Source organism: Colletotrichum abscissum (genome assembly GCF_030869225.1).
Source record: "Colletotrichum abscissum strain IMI 504890 chromosome Unknown Scaffold_9.1, whole genome shotgun sequence".
Lineage (NCBI taxonomy): Eukaryota > Fungi > Ascomycota > Sordariomycetes > Glomerellales > Glomerellaceae > Colletotrichum > Colletotrichum abscissum.
The window spans coordinates 143,484-166,336 of NW_026850536.1; the positions used below are offsets into that span (position 1 = coordinate 143,484).

General features: G+C 53.0%; 6 protein-coding genes across 6 annotated transcripts; 4 read left to right on the forward strand and 2 right to left on the reverse strand.

Moving 5' to 3' along the window:
* Positions 1-2,789: 2,789 nt before the first annotated feature.
* On the reverse strand, positions 2,790-3,089 carry CABS01_04547 (uncharacterized protein; the record flags this gene model as incomplete). Its single annotated transcript, XM_060537918.1, has 1 exon — positions 2,790-3,089. A coding segment is annotated over one exon (300 nt), but the record flags the coding sequence as incomplete, so codon positions are not given.
* A 2,424-nt stretch (positions 3,090-5,513) lies between these two features.
* CABS01_04548 (eukaryotic aspartyl protease) lies at positions 5,514-8,275 on the forward strand (the record flags this gene model as incomplete). The annotated part of the gene is made up of 4 exons (XM_060537919.1): positions 5,514-5,605; positions 5,662-5,789; positions 5,875-6,228; positions 6,276-8,275. The coding sequence occupies 4 exons, from the start codon at positions 5,514-5,516 to the stop codon at positions 8,273-8,275; spliced, it is 2,574 nt and encodes an 857-aa protein (XP_060389581.1).
* Positions 8,276-9,185: 910 nt separating this feature from the next.
* CABS01_04549 (flavodoxin) lies at positions 9,186-12,130 on the reverse strand (the record flags this gene model as incomplete). The annotated part of the gene is made up of 4 exons (XM_060537920.1): positions 9,186-10,941; positions 11,468-11,566; positions 11,669-11,844; positions 11,951-12,130. 4 exons carry the CDS (start codon positions 12,128-12,130, stop codon positions 9,186-9,188), a joined length of 2,211 nt encoding a protein of 736 aa, XP_060389582.1.
* A 3,960-nt stretch (positions 12,131-16,090) lies between these two features.
* Positions 16,091-17,718, forward strand: CABS01_04550 (RNA recognition domain-containing protein; the record flags this gene model as incomplete). The annotated part of the gene is made up of 4 exons (XM_060537921.1): positions 16,091-16,305; positions 16,713-17,004; positions 17,056-17,298; positions 17,353-17,718. The coding sequence occupies 4 exons, from the start codon at positions 16,091-16,093 to the stop codon at positions 17,716-17,718; spliced, it is 1,116 nt and encodes a 371-aa protein (XP_060389583.1).
* Positions 17,719-18,925: 1,207 nt separating this feature from the next.
* Positions 18,926-20,198, forward strand: CABS01_04551 (uncharacterized protein; the record flags this gene model as incomplete). Its single annotated transcript, XM_060537922.1, has 3 exons — positions 18,926-18,973; positions 19,047-19,784; positions 19,875-20,198. 3 exons carry the CDS (start codon positions 18,926-18,928, stop codon positions 20,196-20,198), a joined length of 1,110 nt encoding a protein of 369 aa, XP_060389584.1.
* Positions 20,199-20,771: 573 nt separating this feature from the next.
* Positions 20,772-21,774, forward strand: CABS01_04552 (electron transfer flavoprotein domain-containing protein; the record flags this gene model as incomplete). The annotated part of the gene is made up of 3 exons (XM_060537923.1): positions 20,772-20,822; positions 20,932-21,574; positions 21,692-21,774. The coding sequence occupies 3 exons, from the start codon at positions 20,772-20,774 to the stop codon at positions 21,772-21,774; spliced, it is 777 nt and encodes a 258-aa protein (XP_060389585.1).
* Positions 21,775-22,853: the final 1,079 nt, after the last annotated feature.

A 22,853-nucleotide genomic window follows, 5' to 3' on the forward strand; every position in this document is an offset into this window, starting at 1 on the left:
CCTGGTGCTCGAAGAACTGTAAACAGGGTCAGCCCAGGTCTATCAAGACAGGTCTAGCGCATTTTCTCCGCTCGGCATATAGTACAGTGGGGTGTCAAAAGTTCGTGTACACCCCACCATTGTCCCCAATTGCCTAACCTCCTGTATTTTCACTACTATACTTCGACTAGCCGCAGAACTATTAATTTTTTGATTTATATAGCGAAAGTATATATAAAAAAAAGCCCTAAGTTCGCTATTTAGTATCGTATATACTAACTATATATATAAATTACTACCATAAGTTAGCGCGGTAAGGAGTTAATTAAATTCCGAATTTTTTTAATAGTATAGCCTCCTATACTACCCTTAATTACTATTTAAACTCTTCTATATCTAACTTATTCTTTCTTAAAGTAAATATTTCTAAGTATAGTTTACGTAGGTTAGACTTTATTATACGCTAATAATACTTAATTAGGTTAAGGTTTAGTAAATATGGGGGCTATTTAAGGTAGGAAATCCTATAGGCTATAAGCTATTCTATCGTCCGCTTTATAATATAAATAGGGGTATTATCCTATATAAAATAACGTATATCGTCTACGTATAGTAAATACCCTTTTTTTAAGTAATTTATATAGCTATTTATATTATACTTTTACCGTTAGGAGCGGTCGTTATAAATAAAAAAGACTAATTTAGAGCAACTATCCCTCTATATTATTACCTATACTATAATAAATATATTCGCTTTAACATAACTAATAAGGTTAATAAATCTCTTCTTTTAGTAGTCTTTTAATAACCTAAAGACTTATTCGGTTAGAGTAGAAGTATTATTTTAATAAGACGATTCGTTAGAGAACTAGTACTAAAACTATTAAGAATTAGTAAATAAATCTTTATATAAGGTCTTCGTATTAAACTATATACTACTATCAATTCTTTTAAGTTTTAGATCTAGTTTCTTATAAATTCGAGCCTTTTAGTTACTACTTTTAGTATTATAAAGGGTCTCTTTATAGCTCTCTATTTACGGTAGCTTACTTTTTTAAAAATATACTTAATAGTATTAAGGCTAGCCTAGCCCTACTACTTAATAGCTAGCTCGAAGTATAGCTACTAGTAGTTAATTTAGGTAGATCTAATTATAAAGCGTTTCTCTTTATTAAAAAGATTCTCTAGCCTTCTTTCCCGGGGTAGGGACTTAAAGTTATTACTTAAATTAAAGCGATAGACTATCTTTTATATAATCGAATATAATAAGCCAAAGAGTACTACGACCTCGCGGTAGCTCTTCTTAGTTATAATAAGTACGGTAATCGTCGCCTACTAGACTTCTATAAGTTCATAGTTAGCCTTATAGCTTCTTATTATTCGAGAGTAAAAAGCTTATAAATTAGCCTCTATTTACTAAAGATGTGGGATGTAAAAGGAAAAGTAATATTGAGGAGAAAACGCGTCGGTACGCGTTTTGGTAGGGTGTACACGAACTTTTGACACCCCACTGTAGGTGTAGGGAGAGAGATTGGATGATACCATCCAATTCTGCCACTCCAAAATGACGAATAAATCGTCCGTAATCGGCCTCCATGTTTAGCGCACCGTTGCGCGTGGGGGCAATGAGTGAACGGGCGCCACGGCATGGAAGGCTTCTCGCCATTTCCGACCTGCGTCTGACAGCTGCGGTGAAGACCGACATCAGGCCACGGCACCGCAGCAACCTGATACGCTGTACCGGTACCAGATGACGCGTTTTGACTTCTCTTCAGTGTATCGCGTTGCACTCTTGCGCGGCACTCAGCCAATGCGACGAGCCAACGCACCTTGATGCAGTTGATCAGTGTCGAGCCATGGCGCTGTGACAGGACTCTTTAGTGGCATGCTGGCGATCAATTTGACCTTGCCGACCGCTGTTTGTATTAAGCACAGACTGCGAGTCAGGGGTGTCGAAATTGGCTCTCTGCAGTTCGTTCTACGGAATTCAGTCTGTACCTTCGTGAGTGGCAGAGGGACAGATATGACACTGGAATTGGACTTCTAACCGTCACTAGTCAATCCTTATGTGAACAGGTGCAAATGGGTCGTTGACGCCGCCGGAGGTTCCAGTTCAGAGGGACGACAAGCGAGGATGTGCCGAAGACGCAGGCCTCGCGCCGACGGAGGGCGGAACAACAGGCTTGGGAATGACAAGCAGCTTTGAGTTCCGCGGCACCCTCTCTCCGGTTGCCTTTGGCTAGCGCCCCTCATGCGGCCAGGTTGTGCATGTGGTACTGTCAGTTCTGTGCCTGGCTAGGCTGATGAGGTGTATCATGTTGATGAAATTCCAACGTTGAAAGTGAAAACCTTGTTTTGTTGATCTCTCTTTCGCACGGCTCTTGACTGTCAGCTATAGCCTTTATTATAACTCAAATTGGCGTTGAGTGAAAGTGAGGTGAGGTCCGAAGAAGCCGATAGATTTTCTAGGTTTGAAGTTATCGACAGCGGGTGGAGCTTGACGAATGACAGATTCAGCGCGGGCGTTTTCCCATATCCCGGCACTGGGCTTCCATCCTGTGGGGAGGCAACGAGCAGTCAACGCACTGTCGTTATCGATGCTGGCAGTCTGAAGGAGGCGGGCCGGTCGGCAGTGGCGGTAGGTGTGGATGCCATACAGTCATCTAAGCGTCTGAGCGGAAGCTGTCAATCCTACAAACATGTCTTGACGCTAGCAGGCAATAGAGGCAAAATGTAAGAGGCGAGGCGAACAGGCGACGAGGATGGCGATGGAGTGAAGCGAAGCACAAAGTCGAAATGGCGATGCGATGTCAGAGGACGCAGGCGAACCCAGAATAGAGGTGTCCCTGGCGATTGGCATATAAGCAGCGTGATAATACGTCGGGATATCGTTCAGCTGTGGCGCAGATGTTTGGCAATGATTCCAATGAATGGCGAGAGCCCGCGAGGGCAATTGAGTTGAAGAAGGGCGCGCATAAAGGATCCATCAGTTGGCCCACGTCACATTGGGGTCGAGGCCAACCCGTCCTTGCGGGACCATGATGTGCAGTTGTTACTACGCCGTGTGGCCGCAACTGTGGTCGGTGGTCCGGGTCGATGTCTGCAAGCCGGGCCAGTGTCGCAGGCCGAATCTCTTAGGATTCGGGAAGAGGAGGAACTTGGAACGGAATGAAAATTCAGTTGCACTCGGCTACTCGTCTCACATCAGCTGTGATTCACGAGGTGTCAATGGCGGCTTGTCCGTCAATTCACCGGTGCCGTTGAGAAAATAGCGTCTTGTTAGTCGTGGTCGATGACGGATGGTTGAATATTGAATATGCAGGAAGAAGGAGAAGAGAAAGGAAGAGACGGAGACTCCGGCCAAGTGTGCTTGACTGGCAGGGCAGACTGAGCCTGTGAAGTGGGTACTAGGCAATCAATGCGGCAGTGACTACCTTCAGGTACGTAGCGACAACCTGCACCTGCTGTAGGTACCTACTACTATGCGGGAGTTTTGAGTGCACGGTTCAACCGATGGCTTGGGTCGCCAACTTCCTTCCTCCTTGAGGTAGAAGAGGCGCCGTTTGGGGTTTGGGAAAGAACAAACCAAAGTTGGGACTTGGAAGTCGCGGAAAGCCCATGGGTCGTTGTTGCTATCTCCCCGGTTTCCCCTTATTATGTAAGATCGTTGGGTGTTCTTTCTCAAGCATCCCAAGTCATGTCATGTATCTGCACCTACCTACATTAAAGGATACTTAAGGTACCTTGGACTGGAGGCCAACGGGGACGAGATCCGGCGGGAGAATCCAGGGACTTCCTCGCTTCGGACCTTCAGCTCCATGCCCCTCCAGGGCTCAGGTATATTGCCTCGCCTTTACGCCCTTGGCAACATGATCACCGTCTTGCAAGGCAAAACGAACACATCGGCATTGTCGGCGACAGTCTGTCGTCCACTGTAAGAAGGGGCTAACTCCCCTCCATCTAAGCTCAGCAAACCTGTGTCATGAACCCGTAGCTCTCTGTTTCAAAGTTGAACAGGCGACTTGATACATGTGACTGGTCATAAACCAAAGCCTGCCATCGCAAACCTTCAACGTCTATCGAGATTGCTACCCCTTGGATCATCCGCTGCAGTGGCTTGTCTACCAACATGCCTGGCTAGCAAACTGCTCGGCCGTCCCGACTGCAGCTTCGTTGGACTCCTGTAGTCTGTCGCATCTCGAGGTGCAACACCACGGATAGAGACAAAGGAGGTCTAGACACTCGAAAAGCCTTCTGTGGCCAAGCTAGCGGGTTTCCTCGCCCTTCTTACCTCACATGGAATCCTTTACCGCTGCCAGACACGCCAAAGTAGCCTATCGAGGCGCTCACGCTACACATGCTTCTTCATCACCGGTTGAGCGTCCCGCTACAGAAATGGCCAAAACTTTAAGAGACTCTGTCATGGAATCGGCAGGCTGAATGCATGCCTGTGCTACCAAGAGAAATGTCAGACCATCGCCAACAGACGAGAGGCGCCCATACTGTATTTGGCTCTTCCGGATTGAAGTGCGAGTCGTCCAAGGTCTCGACTCTCTCCTCGAATCGACGGATGAAGTTCCGTCGCCCTCGCCTACCGCGTCTAATCCCAATCCCCCCTGCTCGCCAGGTAAGCTGATGGAGTTTCTCTCCGTCGTCTCCAGAACCAGTCAACTGACGGATTGCCTCCCATGTCACTGGCCCATTACGCTACCGTGTCGAAAGACCCCTCCCGCCGCCCGCGACGGCAGCCTCATGAAGCCCCGTCGGCCATTCCCTCGGGCCTCTGCTGATTCTTATCGGCGCGGGAGGTCTCGATCCATCTGCGGGGCGGACACATGGTCGTCGATGAGGCGCGACGGCGGCAGCGCCATGCTGAGAAGGGAGGGCTTGACATGGCTCTGCCGCGCTCTGCACTTTTCCTGAAGCGGACAAAAGCACTGTGTGTCGATAAGAAGACAGGGATGCCTGCTTTGTACCCCGGTCTCCAGCTTTCCCAAGAACGACGGGACCACCAGACCGGTGCTGGACGGGGGCCTGGTCCTTGTCTCACCCCTCGTCGTGCCATTTGGCCTTCCGGCTTTCCCTTGCTTGTTGCGGCACAGCCCTTGGCCGTAGTTGGCAGAGCGCGGGCTTGTCCTTGCTTGGATGACCATGGACGCTATCTTGCTTTGGCTGCCACCCACTCAATCCGATGGATGGCAGAAGTTAGTTTTTCCTGTTGATCATCCCGCAGAGTTCAATTGCCCGTGTCCCCCTCTTCCCCTCCCAATTTTTCTGCTCTTCACGGCTGATCACTCGTTCGACCACAAAATTTCTTAGCCTTGGGATCCGTGAGGCATTGGGATAGGCACGCGGCATACGGATATACGAAAGCGTTTCCTAAACACGGTTCGACGATAGGTCTGGTTCATGGAGACGCCCCTTCGCACTGCCAGCCCTTCCCTCGGGACGCTCATGCACATCGCAAAGACGCCTTGGTGACTCGGCGCACCTCGAATGAACCACCCACCGGGTTCCGTCCCAAGATCGACGACATGCTTCCAACAATCTTTGTCGCAACGGCGCTTGCTGGCATCGTTCGCGCACAAAGTCAATCCGCAGTTGCTCTCACTCCTTCAACCGACTGGTACGCTGAGACATTTCCTAAACTGGGCCCGCAATCTCATCTCTAACTGAACCAAGGTACGGCGTCGACGGCAACTGGTCAACAGTGAAGTTCCAAGTCGGCACACCGGGACAGTCTGTCAATGTTCTTGCGAGCACGTCCTTGTCTGAATTCTGGGCTATTGGAGCCGGTGGCTGTCTTGCAAGTAAGTCTTTCAGCTGTCATTCATCAGCGTATAGATGCCAGCTCGCGCTCTGGCCTAGACATGTCAGAACTAATATCTCATGAAGAGGAGCCCTTGTGCAACACCGCCAGAGGCAACGTGTTCACCATTGCCGACTCGAAATCCTGGAATCCGTTGGGCGCATGGCAGCTTGGTCTTGATTACCTCGGCTATGGGGGAAACGGCGACTATGGACTGGACAAGCTTTCAAGCACACTTTTGACTGGGGATGGAATGAGCATGGACAACATTGTGACCGCGTCAATCAACAGCACCGACTACTATCTTGGATATCTCGGACTCGGCATCACCAAGGGCAGTTTTGGCAATCAGGTTGCCGAATCACCCTTAACGCAAGCGGTCAAGAATTACGGATGGATCCCCAGTTACAGCTACGGCTATACTGCTGGCGCCTACTATAGTGAGTGCATGCTATCCGCTTCTTTGGTCGTATACTAACTCTTGCAGTGGGCATGTCTGGCACGCCATGCTCTGTCACTCTGGGAGGCTACGACGCGAGCCGTTTTGTCCCACATAACAACGAATTTTCCCTGGATCCGAGCGATGGTCTGCCTCACGCCCTGGTCCGTGGCGTCGAAGTTACTGTGCCACAAAGCAAGGAGATGCCGAGCGGCTGGGATGCCAAGACGAGAATCTTGTCCAACATGTCCTCATCTTTCAGTGCCATGATCGACAGCTCAACCCCCTTTCTTTGGCTCCCTGACGCTATTTGCGATGAATTCGCTAGTGCATTCAACCTGACCTACAACAACACCTTCAACCTGTACACTCTCACCGATGAGCAGTATGCCAACTTTAAGGCCGGCGCATCTTCCTACTCGTTCACCTTCTCCTTTTCTAGCCATGACAACAGTGACGACTTTGGCCACCCGCTCACCGTACCGGGCGTGGTCAACATCACAATCACAGCTGCAGCTTTTGCGCAAGTTTTGCGATATCCATTTCAGAGCGAGACGATCAAATACGGCGAACCTTCAGTGCCTTACTTCCCTCTTCGAAGAGCCTCCAACTTGACCAATACGTTCATCATCGGAAGGTCGTTTCTTCAAGAGGCTTACTTGATCACCAAGTACGATACAGGCGTGTTCTCTCTCCACCAGGCCCTGTTCCCGGATGCTCCTCTGCAATCCTTTCAGCTGAAGAGTATTGTGCAGCCTAGCAATAGCCCTTTCCCACCGCCGGCCCAGGTAAATTCTCATACAGGTCTCTCGACAGCGCAAATGGGTGGCATTGCGGCAGGCGTGATCGCCGCTTGCCTGATAATGCTTGCTGGCTTCTTTTTCTACCGTCGCCGCCAGCGAAAGACGCAGGAGATGACTAGGTCGTTGGAAGATGGGAAAGATGCCGCGTCGTCAATTATGCCAGAGTCGCCAAGAAGCCCCATGGCCAAGTTCTTCACAAAAGTGCGGGGCAAAAAGAAGACTCAACGCGTATCGACACACGAGGTTATGGGCAGCACGGCCCAGCCTGTGGAAGTTGCGGCTGATGCTAACCACGCAGTGTACGAGTTGCCTGCACCGATAGGTCCGGTCGAGCTGGACGGAGACGACAACAAGTCGGTCCATGAGCACACCGAATTCGGGACGGAAGACACGCAAGATGTGAGCGCGTACGAGCTTGCGAGGAGAAAAGTAGAGTTCCAACTTCAAGGCCCTGTCCCGGCGTACTCCCCTCCAGAGAATCCGGCCGACTTTCCGCCTGCCGAGAAGCCGATGCAGTACACGAGCCCTGTCGCGACTTTCAGACCTGAACAGTTTGGGTTATTGCCTGCTTCGTCTCCAGCATCTGCCTCTTCACCTTCGTCTCCCACAGTGTGCGACAATTCTTCGTCAACCCATGGCTCCTTGCCATCGCCAATGAGCCCCCGCGCTGGAGAATGGACGAACCGCCTATCTGATCTCCCATCACCCCTGACAGAAGGTCCGTCGTACCCATCACCAACCTTCACTGTCAGCAACCCTGGCAACACACTGCCTCAACCTGTGTCCCCCGAGAGTGAGGCGTTCACAGCAACCCGCGCCACCTTCTCACCTATGCCGCCAAACGTTCCTCTGCCTGCCCTTCCTTCACCGCCTTCATCAACTCATCAAAGAGCACCAATCGACCCATCAAACATCGTCTGCTTGGGTCCTTTGCCAGAGAACGTGTCTCTTCCAGAGCCCGAGGTGGTCCCCCCTCCGCTAGCATACTCTCACGGGACCAACCTTGCCGTGCCTGAGGACCTCACTGCTCATCGCCTATCTACCGATACTTTGGGAAGCAACTGGACCGAATTCGAGGAGGAGCTAATGGCTCAGGACAACTTGACGAGACAAGTGAGCCTACCAGATGAGGAGAGGAGTCAGCAAGCGGAATCAACCTCTCTGCGAAGCCTACAACGCCTCGACGGCTCCGAATTCATCCACATTCCCCAGATGGCAGAGCGTCGCTACAGCTGGGAGAACTAACAACATGAAAAGCCTGCCATTCTTTCCAGAAAAATGACTTGATCTTTAAAAATAACCACTTATAATGCACGACTGCAGAGAAAGCGGCCGGCACTATTTCTACTTCTTTCTTTCTTTCTTTTTTTCGACAGTCCGATTTTTTCAGATTTGAATCAATCAAGATAAAGCGAAGGAGTTTGGGATAGGATGTCCCCCTAGAAAGGGGGACACAGGGATATCAGCATGCAGACATGCCGGCGTTTAGGTGCCCACAAAATTGGGCTTGGGAAAGGACTTGATTGATTGCGCGAAGCGGGAACCTTATCCCAGATGGAGATGGAGAGTACAGAGTCTAGCTACGAGCAGATCTGAACCAGGAGCTTGGATTCTGTTTGCGATATGCTCAAAAGGGAGCGAGATAGAGAGGTGGCGAGGCCACCGAAGCTGCCGTGTTCTGGCATCTAGACAAGCCTCACCATCTCTAGTTTCCACTCTCGGCATCGTAGAGAAATAAATGAATAAATCCAAAATAAAATGAATGATCTTTCTCCCCTCACGTATGATTTTCCCGTGAGTGGATTGGGTTCTGTGAAGGTCAGGAAACATCATCGAGGGCTAAGAGTACCGCTGAGTTTGATTCCAACCTCTACTGTGGATAACAAGTGCACGTTTGGAAGACGGATAATTGATGTACGTTGTCTGCTATACGCGATAGCAGGTCCAAGTCTAAGTGATAGGTAAGCCGGAGGGCGACTGCTTTGGAAAGGGTGTAATCTCATTGTCTGATCTATTGCATCTTCCCGCGTTGGGCACGTGAACGATGTGGTATACAAAATCCTCAGCCCAGACCTCCCAACGGCTCCATCTAGGAGAGGTCATCCAAGTACCTCTCCAGCAACGAGAAGACTTTCCGAGGCAGTCTTCTTGCCCGTTACCAAATCTCCTCCCACCAAGTCAGCCTCGCAAAGGCAGCCTCCACGGTCGCGTCGTCCGGGTACCTCGACGAGTCGCCGCGCAGACAGTCCTTGACGGCCTCCTTGACGGCGCGCGACATCTTGAGGCTGCCGCCGCAGACGACGAAGATGGCGTCCGAGGCGACCATGGCGCGGATGGTTTCGGGGTGGTTGCGGATCACGTCCTGGACGTAGGCTCGCGGGACGGACTTGTCGCGAGAAAAGGCCGGCAGAACGTCGAATTTGGGGTTGGCGGGGGTTGCGGATGCGGCGTCGGCGTGGTTGATTGTAGCGGCGGCAGCAGCAGCAGCAGAATCGGTAGTAGTAGTGGTAGTGGTAGGAAAAGAAGGTAGGGTATACTTCGCCTTGAGGTCTTCCCAGACGTCACTAAAGTGGAAATCTGCTTCTCTGCTGCGGCTACCGAAGAAGACGGCGGTATCGCCGACGCTCACACCTGAGGCGAGGTGGGAGAGGCGTTCTTCGATAAAGAGGCGGAGGGGCGCAACGCCGGTGCCTGTTGCGACGGCGCAAAGGGGCCGGCGGGCGTGGATGGGCCCGTGGAGGGATGCGGAGCTGCGGTGGAGGGTTATGCGGAGAGGGGTTCCGGGCGAGGTCAGGGATTCGAGGTAGCGAGAGCAGAGGCCCTGGCGGATTTTGCGGAGGATGGTCTGGTATTTGACGAGGGCTATCAGCAGGGTGATGCTCGTCTTCGTTCCTGTTGTCATTGTCGTAGTCGTCGTCGTCGACGTCGTCTCTTGAGAGGGCGGGAGGCTGGGTTGGTGGGTGATGCTGGCTATGCTAAAGTCTCGGCCGCGCATGACGGGGAACATGTCGAGGACGCGGCTCAGGGGTATCCGGACGGAGGTGAACTCCTCGAGGACCTCGAGGATGGTGCGGCGGGGCCTGGTGGTGTAGTCGTAGAACTCATCCGTGTACTCGCGCATGGTAAACTCAAGGAGGCGCTCCTTGTGGTATTCGTCGTCGGAGAAGTAGTACATCTCTTTGAGGAAGCTTCGGCGCGGGGTGCAGGTGATGTCAAGATTGTGCGTGAGCAAATCACGTAGGGTCGTCGGACGGTCGTGACTGATGTAGAGACCTCGAGGGAGATTGGTGGCCCCAGAAGAAGACCTGAAGGACAGAGGAGAGTCGGCAATGTTGTTCCATTGCATTAGGTCTATGAGCTTTTGGACGTCTTTGGGGAAGTTCTTTGGGTAAATCGTTAGGCTGTCAAACGGGTTTATTGTGGGAGGTCCATTGGCAGAAGGCTCGACGGCGAGGCGTACGAGACGGACGTCTTGGAAGTGTTTCGTAGGTGTCACTCTTTCATTGAGTTCGAGTGAGGCGGCATGGCCGTCAGGGATGGGTAAGAGAGTTGTTGGAGGAGTTTGATTTTGAGACTCGAGCCCGTTTCCCGTTGGCGAAGGTTCGGCAATAGTCATTTCATTGGTCGCATGTGTTATATCCTCGATGGCGCTCATTGTCTTTGAGTTGGGAGAAGTACCATTGGGCTGGTCGTCGTTTCCGATCTCTACCACATGCCCGTTTGTCTTATGCTCGCCACTGCTGCCAGAGGTTCCATTTTGTAGTGTCTCTGTGCTCGTGGCTAGCTCGACGGTGTACCTCGGAGGTAGAAGAGCGCCCTCTGGGATGGGAGAGACCCCTTCTGGCAGGGGGTACAGCTCGAGTAAGCGCTTTTGCAAGTCTGCGGCCCAAGGCATGTATCTTTCGTCCGCTCTGCTCGATACTCAGTAAAAATCATCAGATCAGGTAACAGTTGGGAGAATGGGTTTTATGGTATTTTCAACACGGAGTAAGATATTTGCCTTCCATCGAATGTTCGATAGACGGATACAAATGATGGGGGGAGAATAAGAAAATGTCAACAAGGTCTGAAGAAGGCTTGGGAAGACTGATAGACACACCTATCGCAGGTCGGGGCTGACAAGACGGAATAACTCAAGCACCGTCGAATCAAAAGGTAGACCGTATCGAACGCACTAGCATTTCGATGATTGGACTCTGAATATTCGTTCTCTCATGAGCAGTGTGCTGAGGAGCGAGTCCACTATAAAGCTTGTTGAAGCTCTAGATGAGAAGGATATGCACGATGGGAGAAGCACACAGAGACAAGATCCCAGGAGATGATGGTGGTCTCGCATCTTGATGTTGTGGACAGCTTTGTCACAGAACGGAACGCACAACCACCCGGAATGAAGATGGGAAATGAGGGCGAAGTAAGAGGAAGTCGACAGAAACTTACCCATCCGAGTCTTGCTCGTCTGCTTCGCCTCGTGGATAATACTCTACGGCACCCAGTTGCTCTAGCCGCTTATGCAACTTTCGAGCAGCCCAGTTAAATCTGTGGGAAATGTCAGCCGTTGAAACTATTGCTGATAATAGCAACCGTAGTCCTCAACGAAGGCGAGAAGGGGAAATAACGCCCGAGGACCAAAAGACATACTTGATGTATAGGCTATCGCCAAGTCCAAATGTCGTGAACTTCACCGCGCCGAGGCAGCCAGGTGGTAGCTTCTTCCTCAAAAGGCTTTTCCAAAAGGCAATCGAATTACGAGGCATATCACCTTGGCCCGTCGTTGATATGACAAAGATGACCATCGAGTATTGAAGCAACACGCTCTACCAGAGAAGTCAGCAATGCGTGAGGTATGGTGCCCAATGGCGTGTAGTGAAGTGCATTGGTAGACAGATCTGCAGTAGCACATTCAGGCTTAAGGAGACCTACCAACTGAGCTCCGTTCATCTCATCAACCTTGGTCTTGAAATGCAGGCGCTGGGCATTACGACCAATTTCTTCGGCAATATCCTGAGCATTGCCGGTCTCCGAGCCGTAAAGGACCAACATGGACCGGCCTGGCAGGTCAGCCACCACGGCCGGCTCGGGGCCGGTGATTTCGGTGACCATATTCCTTGAACCGAATTTGAGGCGAGGTACTTGTTGCTTGCGAAAAGCTGATGGCAGGTTCTATCCGGACTTGCTTGTATTGTGAACGTCAACTGCAGCGTGATCCGGGTGGGACCTTTCAAAATCGTGACTCTGACAAGATGTGGCTCTTGGGTCTGCTAGCGCGGGGGTGCAGCTTCTCGGAAATGTTTTTTCTCTGTCTTCCCAGCGGCATCGGAGCTGCAGGAGCCATTCGGACTCTCAAGGCGCGAAAATGCGAAAATGCATGTGCTTTGTTGAGTCACGTGTTAGCGCATTGGCTTGAGATTGAGTTATTCAAGTACAAATAGAAATTTGGGAATCTCAGTCAGACGTAAAAGCTGGAAAAAGAGAAATTCTACGTCGTGATAGTCGAGTTTAGAGACAATCCTCGAAACGTCATTGAGTGCTCGGAATTGTCTGGGGCACATGCTCTTGCGAGCGAGCGTAAGGCAGCCTGTCAAGGCCTGTGTATCGGTCAGCCACAAGCATGGATAACAGCCGACCTCCCCAAGATCCAGGTACGTCTTTTGCATGCGCCACAGGTGGGAGAGAATCCCATCGAAGAGTTGCAGGGCACCAGGACCCAGTGCCGGAACTTAGACAGTCACTAATCCCAACAAGATTAGAGCGGCGATTCATGGGCTGAGACCCCCTAACAACTAAAGATGCGGCGGTGTGCTGCCTTCCATGCAAGGTAACGGTTGGGCGGGCTGGGACCACCTCACGCACGGGAGGTCGGCGCTGGTGTCACTCTCCAGGCAGGGCGAGTAACAGCATGCCCCATACCGAAGAAGCTCCTGTGGAGAAGCTTGAGGCGCTTTACTGCGAGACGACAGATGAGGCAAAGTCAGGGAAAACCTTCACGACTCAGGTCTCCGCCTTACCACGCCTCGAGCTGCTGACACGACTGCTTCCGTCCTCACCGAATCCCACGCGAGCTCAGGATTCTTGCTGACGATGGCGTCCACAAAGCGAAATAGCAGGCGCAGGTCTGAAGACGCGGACTCATCTGTTCTGCCCGGGCAGTTGCTCTTTGCGCTATCCGAACATCCTCAATACTATCCTGGGTGGGAGATTGTCTGTCGATCTGTACGCGCGACAGTCATCCCCTTGCTGATTGGTGTTGGTCGAGCATCGGATATTCGCGCTCGTGTTGACATCAATATCGGACATGAGAGCGCGGGATTGATAGGAGTAGCTGAGTCCAGGACAAGGGACAGAGGGAATCTGCTGCCCTCGTCCCTTCTTTGCACTGTTGGCCGCCCCCCTGCATTGCACCGTTAAGACCCATGGAGCTTTAGCGCGGGTTGCTAGGGGACCCTCACCAAAATCTTCATGCGCTCCGCGAGATCCAGTGGGCCGTGGGAAATTGTATCATTCCGGACGCCAAAGCATCTCTCCGCGGTCCCATAGATACGGGAGGACGATGATGACCAGGGACGGGAGATGGGCCCTGAATTGGCATCCGCCGGAGCCACATTGCTGAACCGGCCGGGCCAGCCGTCGCGTCACTCGCGTGTGTGCAAGCTGCGAATGTCTTGTATTGCCGTAGTTGAGGCTTGGGATTGGCGACGTGTAATTACACTGCCGACTGTGACCCGTCGCTTGCTCTAGGCTCAACGTCCGGTTTGGTTGATAGACTACTGCAAGGTGCAAACCGAGCTAGAAAACAAACTGCATTGATATATGGTTTGGCTAAGATGAACCAGCGTGACCAGGTTCACTGAGGCAAGGTTAGGCAAAACAGAATCCATTCGGTAGACGCACGCATACAGGGTAGTCTCTCGCGATGGACCGTGGATTTAAATATCCGATTCATGTCTCTCGCAGCGTCGCACGAGGCAGTCCAGGAAATAAGATCGAAAAGATTGATCGTGATCGTTGACTGTGGTCATTGATAAAAAAAGGGTTTTTGCGCAATACTGGCTCTGAGAGAAATCAACTCACGTCCAGACAGGAGAGGGTACTTCGTACCAGGCCACAAATGGTGTCAATAAGCAGAGGATGAACGAGCAAGATTTGCCGGCATTAGGCTGATTGCGAGCTTTCAGAGATAATGTTGCACAAGAGCGTCCCATCCGGCTGCTCTCACAGTGTAGACATGAGAGGTTATAACCAGACCATTGCGAGCAATCTTCAAAGAACACAGCCAGCAATATGAAGTAGGAGAGTGTATACTGGGCGAGGTGATTCCTTCCAATTGTTGACAGGCGGATCCCAGGAAAATCGTGTCGTTTGATGCAAGTCTTGCCGATGTTGAGCAGTGAGGTACGAATACCGGCGGCCAATCGGGATCTGTGGATGCGGCAAACGTGGGCAAATCGGGCCAGCAAGCACCTGGGGGCCATCTTGGGGATGCCAAAATATCAGACTTCAAGGTTTGTGGACTGAAAATCGCACGTGAGCAACCACAATGGTCGCGGGTAGCTGCAAACACTTTGGGCCGACACAAAGACAAGTCAGGTCCGCTATCCGTACTCCGTAGAGACCAGACCGTAGCTGCCGAGATCTTTGTCGCATTTCTGGCGGCCGGTGGCTCCACGAACACGCACATCAGCGGGTGGGCACTGGTTCAGGCCTGGCTTGGCTAGGATCCCATCACGACCATTTTGCGGGGGAAGAGTCATACGACCGCCCTGATAGGCCGATGCTGTTGTCACCGCCTGGGCAGATCACACAGGTTTCTTCTCGTGTGAGTTGCATGTTTTTGTTGATGGGTTGCTCAGCATAAGTGTCTTTCAGCCAGTCAGGGCTTATGTTGACGACCGACGTGGCTGATAAGGTCCGATGTATAAATTAATGTTGCGGTACCGGTACTCCGCCCTCGAAAGGTACATCGATGGAAAGGGGGGGAAAGTAAGAAGAAGAAAAAGAAGCAATGGAGAAGCTGCACCTTTCTTCTCCTAGCAGGGGTTGCCGTCTGGCCCATCTCTAAAAGCCTGTGCTCTGTGGCTTGAACAGATGGCCTGTTAGGTACCTGCCATGTCCAACACTATCGTGTGGGTCTTTCCTGGATGGATGGCATTCCACCGCCTTACCTTCCCAGGGTTGGTAAGGGGACCTCCTTCCACTTCAACACTGGCAAGACGACCTTTCATGAAGGTTTAGGTTAATAAGGCACCTAGGCACCTATGGCACCTTAAAGTAGGTAAATAGTTGACGCGTGAGGAAAGAGATGAGGTGAGCAGCTTGATCCCGCCTCATGGTTCAAGGCACTTTCTGACGTGGAACTGAAGCTGTCCCTGCGTGTTTGCACAACAGAACTGTTCTGTCCTGGGTTCCTGTTGATAAATATATCGTAATCATACAAAAAAACAATAAGCCCATCGCGTCATCCGGCGAGAAACATATGGAAAGCTGCTGCGCTGCCGTCATTTCCATTCGTGCCTTCCCCCTTCCCCCTTCTCCTTACCCCATACCCCCTACCCGGCTGCTGCAGACACAATAGGCAAGTACCCACCCACACCCTCGTCTTTCCGCACCGCCACAGCATCCTAGGAGCCCGCTCTTGCCATCCCAAGGTACCCAGAACGTGGGCCGCACCTGCTGTTCGGTGGGTTTGCGCCTCGCTTACCCTCGTCCTCTGTTTCCCCTGCTCACCAGAAAAAAAATATTTGTATTTGAGGTCGCGGCTTGAGCCATCCCTTTCCTCTCTCCTTTCCCTCCACATCACAAATTCAAGATCCTGTGTCACCGCGCAACGCAACGTCGTCTGTCAACTTTTTTCAAGCTTTCTAGGGCACCAAGCTACCCTGAGAAAATTCCCCCTCATTGTTTCAGAGTTTTAATCCACCGAACTTCCATTCTCCATCAATCTCGAATCTTCGTTCCTGCCACCGGGTCCAAGTTCGCACGTCATCTGTTATCACGCACTTCACCGAAACGCAGCCTCAACCTCCACAAACCTCCGTCTCCATCCACCAGACCAACACCGCCAAAATGTCTGCTGCCGTCGAGAAGGTTTCCGAAGCCGTCAATGACGTTACCAATGCTCTGAGCAATGCCACTATCTCCGACAAGGCCGCCGATAAGCCTGCCGCCAACAACGATGCCGTCCTCGCCAGCGCTGCTGAGGGACGCCGTCTGTACATCGGCAACCTGGCCTACGCGACAACGGAGGGGGAGTTGAAGGAGTTCTTCAAGGGTTACCTTGTGTAAGTTGTCGCGAATCTTCTCATCGTCACTTTTGTCGTCACCGACCTTATTGTCGTCCTCAACCTGTCGTCATTTCATCATGGGAGCCTACTGTAGGCGGTAGTGCGAGATTGTTTCCGAGGAAGCTGTACCTTCCCAAAGCACCTGTTCCCCACATATCCTCTACGGCAATGCTTCTGACATCGCATCGATGCCCACTTGCTTGCATCGTTTGCATTTGACTCACGATGCATCGAGGTTGGGCGTCGCTTTGCGTCCGTTGCTGCCCTGGTGCTGCTGTTGCCTAGACCGCTTCTCTCAACTGTCACGATGTTGCAGCGTGGCCTCTCATCCCTCCCCTGCCCCGCAAAATTCCACCCACTTGCGTCACACATGACAACTCATACTGACCCGCCTTTTTCCATAGTGAGTCCGTCTCCATTCCCAAGAACCCTCGCACCGACCGACCTGTTGGCTACGCCTTCGTCGACCTCTCCACCCCTTCCGAGGCCGAGCGCGCCATCTCTGAGCTTTCCGGCAAGGAGATTCTCGAGCGTAAGGTCTCGGTTCAGCTTGCCCGCAAGCCTGAGCCCGCTGGAGAGAAGACCGAGGGTGCCAACGGTGAGGGTGCTGGTGAGGGTAACCGCCGCCGCGCCTCCGGTCGTGGCCGTGGACGTGGCCGCGGCCGTGGCGGTCGTGGTGCCCGCGGTGGCCGCAACGTAAGTTGAAGTCAAGGAATAGTTCGCGAGAAGCTGCTTACAAATTTACAGGAGGATGGCACTCCCATCGAGGGTGCTGCCGCCGAGGTCCCTGCCGGCGCTCCCGCTACCTCTGAGGTTCTGCCTCTGACCGATGCCACCAACAAGGATGCCGCCAAGACCCAGAAGGCCGGCGAGTCCGCTGAGGCTCGTGCCCCCCGTGAGCGTCGCGAGCGTGGCCCTCCCGCCGATGGCATTGCCTCCAAGACCAAGGTCATGGTCGCCAACCTCCCCTACGACCTGACCGAGGAGAAGGTATGATATCATCATTGGCTCTGTTTATTGCCCAGTACTGACACATTTCAATAGCTCAAGGAGCTCTTCGCCGCCTACGAGCCTTCTTCCGCCAAGATCGCTCTCCGCCCCATCCCCCGCTTCATGATCAAGAAGCTTCAGGCTCGCGGCGAGCCCCGCAAGGGCCGTGGCTTCGGCTTCGTTACCCTCGCCTCTGAGGAGCTTCAGCAGAAGGCTGTTTCCGAGATGAACGGCAAGGAGATTGAGGGCCGCGAGATCGCCGTCAAGGTCGCTATCGATAGCCCCGACAAGACCGACGAGGAGGCCAACGCCCCCAAGGAGGAGACCAAGGCCAACGGCACCCAGGAGGCTGCCACCGAGACCGCGGCTGCTCCTGCTGCTGCCGAGACCCCGGCTGCCGCTCCCGCCACCACCGCCTAAATGTGGGCGACCAACCTACAGCCCCGGCAATGCGTCTTGGCTCAACCTCCCGAGCCATTGCCTTTACGAGCTTTACGATGCGGTACCTGTTACGACGATTTCAATTTTTTGGAAGTGCCCACCAAAAAGGTGGCCAAATACATCTACGTCTGCCTTTTTACGAGATTCGCTCTCGGTAGATAGGCCAAATAAGATGTGCAGGGCTGCCACCATCCCTAAACTAATACACATGATCTTACCGGCCACCTCTTCTGTACTTGTTACCTGACCTCGCATTTTCTCCGTCACCCTATGCTGGGTTGTAAATTAGCTTAAGCTGGAGGCGGTCTAAAAGGAAGAGGAAAAGTTTGGCGCAAAACGTTTCAAATCGGGTAGCTTTTTACAGTTAAACAAAAAAATACAAAAGGGCGGTGCAACACCAAAAATCGGTTAGAGAATGCATCATCGTTGAGTGATTTTAAGGTTGCGTACTGTGGTTCGAGTTTGCAGAAATCGTCTGAACGGCTGCTAACAGAGTGCTGCCTTGCACAGTTTGCACATGGACTTCCATGGCCATGCAAATCTAGGAAGGTAAGGTATGTCGTTCCTAGGACCTTGACACTTTTCGTTGAGCATTCGGTGGGAATCAGTGGTTGGTTTCAGTGGTGCATGTATAGCGTTTCGAGGACTATCATTGGGTGGCGGCAGAGCCCCAAAAGCCAAGTGTCCCAGACCAAAGTCTGGACCTTTCCTTGACTGTCGAGTCTCCAGCAGAGCCCCATGGAGTTGAAGGCCCCCTGTCTACCTTACCTTCTTTTTTGCGCCGTGACTACCTGACCGACGTGAGAGATTCAATATGTGCTGCCTCGATTGCTTGAATGAGAATCCATACACTCGAGCATGACGATAACTCCATGGGCCTGGAAGCACAAATTGGCAGGTTGGTGTTACCAGAGACTTGGTAGCTCACGTGTCCGTTCCCTTGGGCCAAGAAACTCAAATACATGGATGAAATTGAGGGCAACGTCAGTCACTAAGAGGTACCCAACCCGACCAGACGCCCAGACTCCCGCACCCTAGTCGACTGCCAGCAAAACCCCTTATCGGCATCGAGAAAGCCCCTCCACAACTCCTCTGCGACAAGACAACCTCCCACGTACCTCAATCAGCTCTCCTTTGCCACGCGTTTCCCCTCATACCCAATCACCAGCCCTAATTCCTTCCCACGATGGCTTCCAAGGCCATGTGGGAGGTTGATCCCGAGACGCGCGCCAAGGTGAGTCTTCTCCCAAGTCGAGTGCCTCGCTTGCGACTTCGCGACTCGCCGCTAACCCAACGTCTCCTCACAGCTAGCCGCGATTCAAAAGGAGGCCAAGAACAACGTCTGCTGCGACTGCAACGCACCATCCCCGCAATGGGCCTCCCCGAAGTTCGGCATCTTCATCTGCCTCTCATGCGCCGGTGTCCATCGCGGTCTCGGTGTGCACATTTCTTTCGTGCGCAGCATTTCAATGGACGCATTTAAGCAGGTCGAGATCGAACGGATGCGCCTGGGTGGCAACGAGAACTGGCGCAACTTCTTCGAACAGCATGAGGACACCAAGATGAGAGGCATCTCGTGGGACGACGCGACGATCGCGGAGCGATACAGTGGCGAGGTCGGTGAGGAGTGGAAGGACAGGCTTTCTGCCAAGGTCGAGGGCAAGGAGTACGTTCCCGGCGAGAAGAAGCCTGCACCAGCACCGGCGGCGAAGCCCGCCAGCCGAACGGGCACACCTCTCAGCAGCACAAACAGCCGCGCCGCCAGTCCCGGCAGGAAGGTCAAGGTGGACGACAAATACTTTTCCAAGCTCGGCGCCGAGAACGCCTCCCGATCCGAAGACTTGCCTCCCAGCCAGGGAGGAAAATACGCAGGATTCGGCAGCAGCCCCATGCCCGAGAAGAAGGAAAGCAGTATCCCGACCGTGGATGATTTACAGAGGGATCCAGTGGCTGCTCTGACCAAGGGGTTCGGCTGGTTCACAACCACCGTCTCCAAGACGGCCAAGACGGTCAACGATGGCTACATTCAGCCCACAGCGAAACAGGTGGGTGACTCTTCTACTTCAATCATATCTCCTCCGGCCCCGGCCCGAACGAAGAACTCCGGACTAATCCGACGTCCTCCTTGAAATTAGCTTGCCGAATCCGACTTTGCAAAGCAAGCGCAGATGGCGGCGGCCAACGCGGGCCGCGTCGCGCAGCAGGGTGCCCGCAATGCCCATGACGGCTTCAACCGCTTCGTCGAGGGCGGTCCCAGCCAAGGGGGCCAGGGCGGAGCGTCGAGACAGGCGCCGTTGGATGAGAGCAAAAAGGACTTTTGGGACAGCTTTAGCAGTCTGGCGGACCAGAGGCAGACGCAGAGCGGTAGTTCGATTGGTACGTCTGCTATGGGCAAGAAGACTGGAGGTGCCGCGGCACCGGCTGCGAAGAAGGACAATGATGGATGGGATGACTGGTGAGTGCGGGCGTTATATACGGTGTCCGGAAAGGAGGGTTTAGGGGTTGTGTGGGTGAGCGGTTGTTGTGCTTTGGCAGGCCTGCAAGTCGAAGAATATCAATTTAGACTGCAATATCACTTGTTTCGACCTTAGAGACGCTATGCACTGGTATGTCTAGTAGGTTTGCAACTGTTAAGCTAAGTGTGTCTCATGCTTTCATGGTGACATTACTCTACTGAGTGGATAGAGTTGAGCGAAGCGAACTTCTCAAAGCCGAGATGCCTTCATGTGAGGGCGGGACTTCCAAACGAGCAATTCGACCAAAAATGGGGAGCTTCGGGATTATGAGCCTGCAAGTCGGCGTCTACGCTCGAATGACCGAAAAGGGCTTACGGTGGGGCGGTGACCCGAGGTTAGCCGGTATCGCTAACGACGGAGGTCCCATTTTCCCCAGTGACGACACGGACCTTGACCATTGAAGACCTCGAGCTCCCACCACACCCTCCAATTCCCATCTGCGCAGTACCACAAGCAGCCCCCCTCCACGCATCAACACCGGGCCATTGAAGAAGCATAACGAGAGAGAGCCCAGTCATGTCCGCCCTCCGCATCCTCGTTCCCGTGAAGCGGGTCATTGACTATGCTGTACGTCTACCAAAGCTCTGCTCACGACCGCACGCAATGGGCACTCCCGCAGAAATTGGCTTGTGATTGTGTGGTCCTCAACTAACATCAATGGTTCCGCAAAACTTAGGTCAAGCCCCGAGTCAACAAGGCCCAGACGGGCGTCGAGACGGCCGGCGTCAAACACTCCATGAACCCCTTTGACGAGCTCTCGGTCGAGGAGTCGGTCCGCATTCGCGAGAAGAAGCGGGCGCCCGGCGGCGTCGAGGACATCACCGTCATCTCGGCGGGACCCCCCAAGGCCGTCGACGTGCTGCGCACTGCCATGGCCATGGGCGCCGACCGCGCGATCCACGTCGAGACCAAGGAGGGCGACGACCTGGAGCCCCTGAGCGTGGCCAAGCTGCTGCGCAAGGCCGCCGAGGAGCACAAGTCCAACCTCGTCATCCTCGGCAAGCAGAGCATCGACGACGACGCGAACCAGACGGGCCAGATGCTCGCTGGGTTGCTGGGGTGGCCGCAGGCTACGTCGGCGAGCGTGGTGGAGTTTGGCGAGGGGGATAGCGTGAGCGTCACGCGCGAGGTTGATGGTGGCGTGGAGACGGTCAAGGCGAAGTTGCCGATGGTGATTACGACGGATCTGCGGCTCAACGAGCCGCGGTACGCGAGCTTGCCGAATATCATGAAGGCGAAGAAGAAGCCGCTTGAGAAGAAGAAGCTGGCCGACTACGGGATTGGTGTTGAGAAGAGGTTGAAGGTTTTGAAGGTTACTGGTGAGTCCTTTTTTGCGCTCTTGGCGAAACCACTGTCTTTTCCCCTACATGCCTGCTCAGAAAACGGACTGGTTATGTTTCCTTCTGGAGAAATTGCGAGCTAACCAATCTTCACAGAGCCCCCTCAGCGCCAGGGTGGCGGCAAGGTCGAGGACGTTGACGGTCTCGTTGCGAAGCTCAAGGAGCTCGGCGCCTTGTAAGGGGCGTGTCATGGCTTGTACCAATACGAAGAGACCCTTTTTTGCAATAGAAACGATTCAAACGCAGGCTCCTCGGATGTTCGGACATGATCGCGGACGCAGTATGCGGAATACGAATGCACTTTCGAGCCATAATTATATCTCGCGGCACATCTTAACCAACGCAATATGTTCGTCATGTTTATTACTGACATTGCAGCTGTTCTACAAAAGCACTAGACTCGCGGTACTGGTGGCCCTCCATTGCGTTAGATCGATGTACCAGGTCCTAGCCCGGGTGTGTCACATGAAGATTTCTTGCTGCCACACCATTTTGTGCGGCTCGAATCGGCTGACTTCTGCCATCTTGAAGTCGAGGGAGAACGATAAGCGACATAATCATCAATTGTTCAGACGGGAAAGCAAGCTGATATACCTTGCCCCCCTTAGCATCTTGGTCGAGAGCTCGGCCCAGGGTAGGTGTTACGCGGTGGTCATCCGCTTCGCTGTCGAACCTTGCAAGATAGTTGTGGACCATAGGCAAGTCAACGGAACGGTCCGGTTAGCGACGTGAAGCCGAGCACGCAATGTACCGCCCATACGGAATCGGCGAGAGTAAATTCAGATTCCGAGGCATCTCGGAGATAGGTCTCGGAATGCGAAGGCACATGGGACGCGGGATGCGGTTAACCAGCATGAACGTTTGCTGCGCTGAGTTTGCTGATTATTCTAGATTGAACTCCGCGACATGCATCGGCTCGTCTGGTTAGGTCGACCTCCAAACGAATGACGTCGAACGTATGCAGAGTTCACCATCGTAGCCTGCCAGTATCTCCTAGTATCAATCACAGAGGGTAAAAAAACAAAAGCTCGGGTGCGAGGTCCGGGAATCGAACCCTGACTACGCTACACCTACGAAGCCCTCCATCTGCTTGGGAGAGCAGACTTCTCAGGGTTTCTCACCAAGTTCGTATCCTAACGTCTCAATGCGCTATACCGCTCGGCCACCGGGCTCGATTGGGCTTGGTTGAGAAAAAGGGCGCTCGATTTGAATATAAGGTAAGGCAAGCACTCCTACGGCAGGTGCTCATCGAGATAGT